This window comes from Bacillus rossius (genome assembly GCF_032445375.1).
Source record: "Bacillus rossius redtenbacheri isolate Brsri chromosome 4 unlocalized genomic scaffold, Brsri_v3 Brsri_v3_scf4_1, whole genome shotgun sequence".
Classification (NCBI taxonomy): domain Eukaryota; kingdom Metazoa; phylum Arthropoda; class Insecta; order Phasmatodea; family Bacillidae; genus Bacillus; species Bacillus rossius.
Window position 1 is genome coordinate 31,231,352 of NW_026962010.1, and position 10,775 is coordinate 31,242,126.

The 10,775-nt window shown below is 35.7% G+C and overlaps 1 protein-coding gene across 4 annotated transcripts in view; it reads left to right on the top strand.

Annotated features, from left to right (window-relative positions):
• LOC134541696 (nuclear pore glycoprotein p62) overlaps nucleotides 1-10,253 on the top strand; it is a 46,606-nt gene extending 36,353 nt beyond the window's left edge. For all 4 annotated transcript variants that reach the window (XM_063385328.1, XM_063385326.1, XM_063385327.1 and 1 more), the window contains exons 7-8: nucleotides 4,593-4,704; nucleotides 9,428-10,253. In XM_063385328.1, the coding sequence (XP_063241398.1) occupies nucleotides 4,593-4,704; nucleotides 9,428-9,589 (274 nt within the window). In that variant the 3' untranslated portion in view covers nucleotides 9,590-10,253. The remainder of the gene's footprint in view (nucleotides 1-4,592; nucleotides 4,705-9,427) is intronic.
• The last annotated feature ends 522 nt before the right edge of the window (nucleotides 10,254-10,775 follow it).

The window sequence follows — 10,775 nt, forward strand, 5'->3', positions numbered from 1 at the left end:
ATGCACAGAGCTATTTCTTGCATGTCATGCAAGTAAAGCGAGACAGTTACAGGACTGAATACCACGTAAGTAGTGATGTGTCGGTCCCAGTTCCCATCTACAGTTGTTCTAATTTTTTACTTTTCGTAATTCAACTGATAACCGCCTGGCGCCACAGAAACTTTACAGCCACACCATTCCCAGTGAAAATTTCTGGTAAAACAGAGTTGTCATGGGTAGAGCCAAGATTTTATGGTGTTATGAAAAAGGACTTTTCGTCATTAAGAATTGTGGATTTCGTCTTTATCGTCATAAAAAATTAAAACACATGTAATAACATGTACACACCTAGCAGAGCTGCCTTGATCAAATGCTTCAATAATTCGTGGTTAGAGACTTAAAATATGCACATTAAACAATACTATGTTGAGAGTACATAAAAAATTAACAACTAAAATATTCAGTATTCTTATGCAGGTAAGTACTGTTCCTGAGTTCAGGAGAGAGTCTAAATTAACTTAAATAGAAACTACAGTTAAACTTTTGTTCTATAAATGCAATATAATTAAGCTCACGAAAAAGCTACCATTGTCAGCAGTTCAGCATTCTCTGGTTTTAGAGATCTTCTTCTGTCACTTACAACTACAGAATACTTAGAAAAAGATCTTTCTGAGTCCACATTCGTTGCAGGTATCCATATTAACTTTAAAGCAGCAGCTGCAAATTCAGGATAATCCGCTTTCATTTAACATAGTATGTCCACCATGTCTATGTAGTTCACATGCGGTTTCTTCTGCTCTTGGGAAACCAGGTTTTGGAGTGTTATGTAGCCTGTCGCTACAGAGGTCTTCTGCACCTTGCAAAGGAAAGGTAGGTTCCCAATATGTTTCTGGAATTCTTTTTCCTCCACTCGAATGTTTCCTACATTTTGAGGATTCATTAGAGCGCTGATTCCCAGAAATAGTTGACGAGATGGATCAGTGTTCACCAGATCAATCAGTTTTATAAGACTGAGTTTAGCTGTGTTCTTGAACTGCTCTTTAAGGGCTGCAGAGTTGACAGTTTTCATTTCAGCCAAAATGTCTTCAACATTTTCAGGAAATATTCCCTTAGCCGAGACATCAAGAGTAGTTTGCAGTTTACTCAATTTTGTGCACAACTGATGAGCAGTAGGATACTTTGTTCCTTCAAGAAAATTAATTAGCTCTACAAAGGTGTTACAGTTTTGAGCCACAAATGTAAGAGTGGCCTCAAGACATTGTAACTCTTCCTTCTGGAGTCCCTTGATATATTTAACACCAGAGTTATCTTCGCTAAGCTGCTCAAAGAATTCCACAATGTCGTGCAGATGGAGTGCGAGGTATGATACAGATTCAAACCATGTGTTCCAACGTGTAACAACTGGCATGGGGAATAACTTGACCAGAGCCTTGTTTTCTCCATGTTTCTGGAGAAGAAATTGAAGGTATGCATGCCTCCTCTTTCTGGTGTTAAGAAAGGCCATCTTTACCTTACAAACGAAGAGGTTCAGTTCTTCCAAGTTGTTTTTCCAGATCTGCCCAACAATGTTTACTTTATGGGCCCAACATTGTATGTGGTACATGTGGTCACCAAATACACCTTCAAGGGTGCCAGCAGATTTTGTCATGTACCTGGCACCATCTGTAACATACGCAATTATGTTTTCTTCCTTGACTTCATATTTGGAGCATACATCAATCACTGCCCGAGAACAACAAACGGCATTTGCTGCATCAAGGACACAAGAAGCCCCTAAGATAACATCTTGTTCAGCACCTGGTTTCAGAATTTTAAACAAGATGTTGAAAACACAATTATTACTCTTGTCAGTGGTTTCATCTGCGAGTATGACCACATCTTGCCCCAAGAGCTGCTGCTTGATTTCCACTTCTTTTTTCTCTCTAAGTAGGGGAATGTACTTTTTCCTCATCCAATCCGCTGTTGGAAGATCACCAGCACCACTTACATGCTTCTGCATCCATGCAGTCAGCTTGCTGTTGTCAAGTTTCTCAAGAGGAATACCTGCAGCTACAAAGGCTTCAACAGTTTCGAGAACAAAATCTTCCTTTTGTTTTTTTGCGCATATTTGCGCCACTCCTGCTTCTGGGATAGAAAGCTGTCGTTTCAAAGTGCATGGGGATCGTTTAGCTTTTACATGTTTGTCGCTAATTATGTGCTTGTTTACCGTGTCCTTACGTTCATGCTCCAAACGGCAATTACAATATTTACAGAAAAGTATTTTTCCGTCACTGACATATAATCCCTCATTCTTAAACTCGTCAGCACGTGATGCCGCAGTAGCTTTATTTTTCGGCATGATTAAGAAATTTAGCTTTCATTTATGCACGTTTTTTTGTAAACAAAGCCTGGAGGTACCAAAAAAAAATATTTACTGAAGTTGTAGCGAAAAAATAAACCGCTGGAAGTCTACTTTTTACAGGCGAGAGAGCCTCAACCCGAAGTAAAAGGTTAGGTTATGTCAGGTCAGTGAAATAAATGTTTTTATTTTTTTCCGGGAGGGTTGGGTAGGTAAGCGTTATTTAAAATATTTAATGACCGTAAAATAAATAAATCCTTGCAATATGGTGCTTTTTCATTAGCAATTGGAAAACTTCGATTATGTTACGATTTTGGCTCTCTCGCCTGTGAAGTGTGAAATGAAAATGAAGGCTTCACGGTAAACTGCTTATTCAACATGCACACAAAATTGCGTTACAATGAAATTTCATTAAATATCAAGTGATCATTAAATATCAATGTTCGCTTTTATTTTATTTTCATACGTATTTATTTAATGAATGCAGTTTTTGTTCACGTGTATTTTTCAAAGGATACAGCAAACAAGGCGCTGAGATTTTTCACGTTGTTGTGTTTGTTAACTTGTTAATTTTAGTTTACGATCGTCAGTTGTTAATATTGCGTGATCTCTAGTGGCTAGATGCGTTTAAAAACCCTAACCTAACTCCGATAACGATCTTTTTTTTGTTCGTGAAATCGTCAATTTTTGTGATATCTTGTAATTTTTTAAGATGAATAATTAACGCATTAAATAACCACCACACTGCAGTTGGATGATGACCATTTATTCTACAAACAGATACAGAATTTTTGTCAATCAACCAATAGTCGCTAGTTAACGATTTAAATCAATATTGAGGTGTTTATTTGTGGTTAGAAAACATTTCGCATTTTTCGCGGTTTGGGATGAATTTCGCGTGAAAATTCGCGATTTCGCATAAAACCATATAATCTTGGCTCTAGTCATGGGACATAACTTAATGTTGGCTTATCCTTGTATTAGCAGGGAGAAATTTCATCCAGACACAAAAATAAATTATTTAAGTTTTAATACGGCCACCTGGCTTAGCTACCAAATGGCATGCAGAGCTCCGATCCATTTGGAGACTGGTCAGTATTTCTTAAAGATTTTGATTACTAATAGCTAGGGACAAGAATATATTGTGAATTGTGATAAACAGAAATAACACCAAAAAGCATGGCAAAACACCATATCCATATGACACCAAAAGGTAAGTTAATAAATACACCATAAAGCACCAAAATGCAGCTACTATCATGAAGTTAATCAGAATTTGTAATTATAACTTAACTCAAATCACAAAAACTTAAAATTTATGCATTAAATTCAATGAATGTAATGTGTATTCAGCATGAAGTTTTTACAAAAATGTATGTAGTAAGAAAATTGGAAAAATTCTACTTTTTTTCAATCTTACAACTGTTATTAGTAACTCATCTGTACATTACAGCTTTGATACATTTTTCAAACAAACATTTGCAGATTTATTTTTATTGTTCCGAGTGCATCATCTGTCAGTCAAGATGACACTGTTATGGTAAAATAAGTGTCATGAAACATTTGTCACATGTGTTCAATATTATGCTAACTTTAGGAATAAACAGATATCATAATAATAAAAACAATAACACTAAAATCTTCTGTTTTAAAAATTAAATTAGTCTAAAAATTAAACCTTAAATCTTGTCCCTACTAGTAGTATTTTTCCTAAACAAGTTTTGTACCTGGCGTCACTTTTTTTTTTTTGTAAAAAATAATCAAAGGGGCTAAAACAGGTGTTCATGGACTTTTAAGATTTGAAATATACTGAACACAGCATTGTAAATGTCACAGGAATTTTCATGTTACCAGCGCGATGGCTGCACGCCAGTGCAGTGCCTAGCGCATAGAGGCTATGAGGCGTGTGGTGCGCCAATCAGTGCACCCAGCCAGGCGGCCCCTGATGGAAGTGATAAAGTTTGGAATGTATCCAGCAGGATGGGCGTGAAGAAACACCGACACAAGCGCACATATCTTATAAACGTCCTTTCAAGCCACCAGTGAAAAAATACTATCTTCACCCTCCCTGACGTGTGAAAGTAATGGTTACTACATCTTTGAAAATTACAGGCAGCGATTGGACTCTTCCCTTTCCCCTACTCCCCCCTCATCAACTAGGCGCCCAGAAGGAAATTAACTGCCGTGAATTACAGTTTTCTACTTGTCATGAAATGTAGTTATTAGCTACTGTTATTGCAACTTTATTGTTTATAACTGCAACCTTATCTTGCAGGTATCAGCTGGCAGAGAATGTTGACACACAGCTGAAGCAGATGACTGAGGACTTGAAGGAAGTCATTGAGCATCTCAATGAAGCAAACCGTGTCAAGGATGCAACTGATCCAGTGAGTATTAGTGGCCTTACAATCAACTTAATCGAAACAATTGATGAGGTGACTTTCAGTTTTTGTTCAAATCCATGACTGCCGGAAAACCAAACTGGTTTCTTTGAAAGGATGGGTATAATTTTGGTTACTACAAATTATATCACTCAGTCAGGAAAGGTACAGTTTATCTTACATTTGAACTAATGTAAACAGTCCCAAAAAATTACATTGTGTAAATGTAAAGTTGGTTATTCACTTCTGAAAACCTTGAAATAAGATGCAGTGTTGCTGTGGATGTTGCGTGCTTTGTGATAGATGTGTAACACAGCAAACAAATATTTATCTGAAATATAAAATGTTCTAATAACTCAAATATTTATTTTTTTCTTATAAAGTCCCCAATCGATAGTACTGATGTATGTCACTGCTTAGCAACATGAAAGCGATAGTCCGTACTTCTTGTGTCTTTATATCGTTGATTATTTATCAAAGTGTGTGGCAGCTTTGTTTTTGTTTATGAAAGATGCTACGGTGAAAGGTCTTGACTGGCATGTAGGGGCACGGCCATGCTGGCTCACTCAAGATTAGTGAATGTCAGTATAGTTTAACAGGCATACCAAACGTAGAACTATATAAATATAATGTAACTGCTAAAGACAGGAACGGGTTGTCCACATTCTGAAAAGTCAGGGAAGTTGGAATTATTCAGGAAAAAGCAGGGAATTTACTTAAATCTTTTAAAAAAAGTCGTTATTAGTAAATTTAGGGCATTATGTTGTACTCCATTATGCCGTATCCCAGACTGTGAAAGCATTTGTTGGTCAGATGGTGTTTTACCGCATAGTCATGCCTTACATATACTACAAAATGGTGATTGGGTTTTGTGAAATATAAAAAGATACATATACAGTGGAGAGATAACTTATCAGTTATGGTGGTGGTGGAGGCTGGATATGCTTTATTTTTTCAGAAAGTTGCAAAATACATAGATGAATGATTTTAAAAAAAAAATTGTTGGTGAATTTTAAAATTTTAGTTAGGAAAAGTACACTAGAACCACCTTTTTTTAGACTATTCAAAGGGGTGTTAAAAATGTAAAATGTGGGAAAATGTAAAATAAAGGAAATTTATGAAAAATTATTTTTTTCTCTGAAAACAGTGATATAGGATCTTAACAAAGGCCTACCATTCTCTGATATACACATAATTATAAGAGTGCCTGAGTCATATCAAAATATTAATATTAAATTCCTTCATTTACATTCTGTATAGAGTATAGGTAAGCATACATTTATTATATTGTTATAAGTGGGGTGAATTGGGTTCGTAAAGGATAGCCCAATTAATTAATACAGTTTTAAGGTGTAATCTATCAATCAAGTTACTGCACTCAAAACCTCTGTTCATAATTAATCTCTTTCGGTCCAGTCCACAGTTCACACTCCCACTGCACACCTTGTACCTCGCTCTCTGTTCGACACATGTTGTCGCGCTTCTCTATCATCTGTTGTGCATGCACTGTCCCTCACTTCCACTCCCTCTACTCTTCACTCTTCGCTGCTCCGGAGGCTGGTGCCGCTGCTTATATAGTCCTCGGCCATGTTTCTAGAAGGGCCTCGCATGCAGATGATGTGTCGCATCATTTGGGTCGACCCAATGCCCGAAGCACCCAGAACACTGGCCTGCTATTCACGTCAATCCACGCGTGGCCTCTTTAATTCCCAGACCACTGAGGGATAGATGACAGAGCGGGGGTAGGGGGTAGCGAAGCTGGGCTGCCCTAATCCCCAAAGGTATGCGCGTGACGCCAGTGGTCATGAATCACCACGGGGGCAGCCAGACCAGACTACCGCTGGCAGGCCTGCTCAGGAACCTGGCTAGCATCATGGCCTTGCCTCGCAGTATGCTCGTAACACTTTTTACACATGTACTTTCATACTTAAATTAGCAATTCATAATGTCAAACATTTACAGATGATTTACATTTAATAAAAATACAGTACTTTATCACCACACTGGGCTGTATTTTTTTCAATGATTTAAATTTTTTCACAATTGTGTTCATAGTTGAAATAGGCACGCTAACCCCTCAGTGAGTGAAACACAATTACCTTTTTTTGCTCGTCCCCACACTTTTAAATGTTTAGTACTTCATCAGTTGAAAATGTTTTCCATCCATTAAAAGTTGCCATCTGGATAAGATACGTACAGATAAAAATTCAGTTAATTACTCACAGTAAAGGACAAAATTTTACGTTATCGTCATTTCAATTTGTTACCAACCACGTTATTTTTAATGGACGTTGACAGAGATGACTACCATAAATATAAACTATGTAATATGGAATGTATAAGTTACTGATGAACAGTCAAAATTTCTGTAGCGCTAGAGTATCATGTTAACATTTTATCAGAGTTTGCCATCATTACACCAGTGTTGGCAGCCTGTAAATGTTTTAATGGAAGAGCACTACAGCGCTAGACACTGCACTGAAATGAAAACACGCAGTAGAAGTAAACTCTGAGCAAACCAAAACGCAGGCAGTGCAATAATGCAAGCTGACAGCCTAAGTCTACAACCAGAATTCACTGAAACAATCTGAATGCAATCAGCACGATTGCTGCTGGATTACAGTGTGTGCTGAACCATAGAATGTAGATTACTTCATTGTGTATTATAAAATTGGTTTTATGTCAATTATGTGGTGTGGCATTTAAAAAAGCTCAGGTTTATTAATTTTTAAACTGGAGGAAATCTGCTAACCAGAAGAAAGAATGATAAGAAAAAAAAAGAATTATTAATTGTAGTTAAACCTTCTTCCTGTTTGTTTGTACTTTGTGATTATGTAATTACATAATTTAGGTCTAGAAATAATTCTTCAAGGTGCTAAGATAATTTCTCCATCATTAAATTTAATAAAAAAACATGGAAGGTTTCATTTCATTGGATTGGTAGTTTTGAATTGCGCGTACTATGTACCACTGGGATAACAGTTGTTTTCCCTATTCTTTCATAGGTACTATCCTGGAAAGCTAGAGTAAGGTTTTGGAATGGGAACCAAATTCCAATAGTTTGTTGACTGGGATTGTCAGTATGTTATGGAATTGAAATTTGAGGAATTGCACACCCCTAAGAAGAATGTAAAGCCTATTTGCATACATAGTTGTAACTTGAGGCAAAATAAAGTATCTGCAAAGTTTTGCTTGGATTTTACTAATCTGACACTGTAAGGAGCCTACAATGACAGTGACAAGCACAATGTTGTGTGTAATAATACATACTGTTTGTGGGTGAAACAGATAGTATTTCATTCTGAAGCAAATTCAAAACGAAAATTGCCAAAAATAGTTTAAACATGTTTCTAATAAATTTTTATACTAGCACTCTATAAAAACATATGCATTAGCAAAAAACATTTCTATAAGTTAATGTACAGTTAAAATATTGAAAATGACTAAATGTCACTAAAAAATTATCTTTTATGTTTTATTACATACTTCAGCATTAACCATATATATATAATATTAGCTCTAGGGATGGGTTAATCAAATCCTCAAATACCATCAAATCAAAATTCGAAGGATTTGATATTAAAGGAAAATGATTTGAAGAAAAATATTTTGTGTACATATAATAAATTAAAAAAATTAAACACTGATTACCTATGAGCTATGAAGTTTACTAGGTCACTTTATTTCTTCATATGTAGTCTGTTACCGGTCCGTAAGATATTGTAATTTTAACATGTAATTATATAAATAAAATTACATAATATATTGAGTCTGGAAACTTAATTGTGAAATGACAATTTAAAGGTTATTTATTATGTTTCAACACCATAGTTAATATTTTTGATTTCTTGTATATTTTTATATTTGACCCTTGCAACGTTCTTTCGGATTCAAATTCGAGAAAATTGGGATTCGACCCATCACTAATAAACTCTTTATTCAACTATTTTCTTCTCTTAAGTGCACATCATTACACACATAACAGAAATTATTTAATAAAATAAAATTCTGGTTTAGCCCACAGAATTTGTCTTTGAGCAGAAGGTAAACATTGAAAATATTTTGTAGAGTCAGATTTTCAAAGGTTTATCGATGTGTTTTAAGGTGTTCTCTATTACTTTGTTGCCAATCACTGGCTTGTCTTGGTACTCGAGTGGTTTGTCATCCACTAAAGTCTTGCCTCGTCAAGTTGCTTAGCATGAAGGAGCGAGGGCATAGCCAGGGGGCGGCGGAGGGGGTACACGGTGTGTAGACCCTTCCTTTCCAGGATTTAAAAGAAAGAAAATGAAGACTAAATTAAAAAAAAAAAACTACAGCAACTTAGCTGCATAAGGTTACAGATATGTGGATTATTGTAATCATTAGTGAGCTATATTACTGTATTTCCTCCCATCATAGCCCGACATGCCTCATACACAGAAACCGCAGGAATTGTGTTTCCAAGTACATACTAAGTACAATCTAGTTTGTATTTAATGCAGATTTGCACGTGTGTTTACTGTAAGCATGTCTTTCATACAAATATGGCATTTATGCTTAATGTATTTAATAAGATTTATATATATGTGTATTTATGGCTTGTTTTATTTGATTTATTTAAGAATAAAGTGTTTAAAACATTGAAAACCAAAATATAAGATGTTGAGTTTTCTTTTCTCTTGTAAATTAAATGTTTGTGTGAGAACTTTGGAGTTGTTACTTGTAAAACAATGCCAGCGGCCCTGTGCAGATGGTGCAGGTGGGGCGGATACTCAACGCCCACATGAACTCCCTGCAGTGGCTGGACCAGAAGACGGCCGCCATCGCCACGCTGGTGGACGAGGTCTCCAAGCTGCACGACGCACACAAGCGAGAGAACGAGCGCTCATTCCACCTCACGTACGACCGATAACCGTCTACAACTTTCTTGTTTAAGACCAGTATGTCTGTAATCGGAATTTTTTTTGTTTTTAATTAAATTCAGCATGCGGGGCTTTTCGTGCCGTTTGCAAAAAAAAATGAACACGGACGATGAGTGATATGTACCACATTCTCTCCATCAGCAGTTGTATTCTGGTAGGTGAAGGAGGGTAAACAGATATTTACTTTCTTTTGTTTATTGGTGCTGAAATAATCAGATGTCAACAGTATATTCCTTTCCTTTTTTTTATTTGTAAGGCCTCTTTGATGAGATGTAATGTGATGGCATATGAAAAAAAAAAAAAAAAAACCTTCTGTACAGGAGAGAAACTGAAGAGGTGTGCAAAATGAAAAATTGAAGTTGGGTCGAAATTGGAATAAAAAATAAATAATCATCATTTATAATTTATTAACAGCTGAATAATATCAATTTTAATTAACTTTCTTGCACTTAAAGAATATTTTATCATATATACCACAATAAACTGTTTTCATTTAAATTCACATACAATTATTTTCATTATTTTTCATAATCCACATACATAAATAGTTTACCATGATAGTTTTGCATAGTACATCTTTGTCAGTTACTATATACTGAATGTTACAATATATTTTCTGTAATATGTGTAACAATTACAACATATAAACTTTAATTATTTTTTTTTTATTTATTTGTTTGTTTCTCAGTACATAGTACAAACCATACACCAATTTGGGATGCGTAAAGATGTGAAATTTTTGTGGAGACTGGGAAAAACACTGAATGATGCACAGATTGGTAAGATGGTAAGTGTGAAGACTGGACAACGCAGTAAGTTATTTAAACTTAAGGGTGCCGCTTACCTGGCCACACACGCACACTCACGGTGTGGAGAGATTCAGGGAAAGCGACGCAATTTCAAGATATCCGAGTGGAGTCTGCTTACAAAAAGCATTTAAGAATTTGCTGAGGGCCAGAAATTACTTTTGATTTTGGACTAAGTTTTTTAACTGTATTTTTAGAAGAGTTAAAATCGCTAAAATGCATGTTTTCAGAGTAATGTTTAGGCGTACAACAACCGGTAAAGATTGTTGAAAGTTCTAAGGGACTTGCATTATATTGTTACGATTTTCCACGGGGGTTCGTAAAGGATAGCCCAATTAAAGATTTTTATCACACACACAGTTTTATTTAT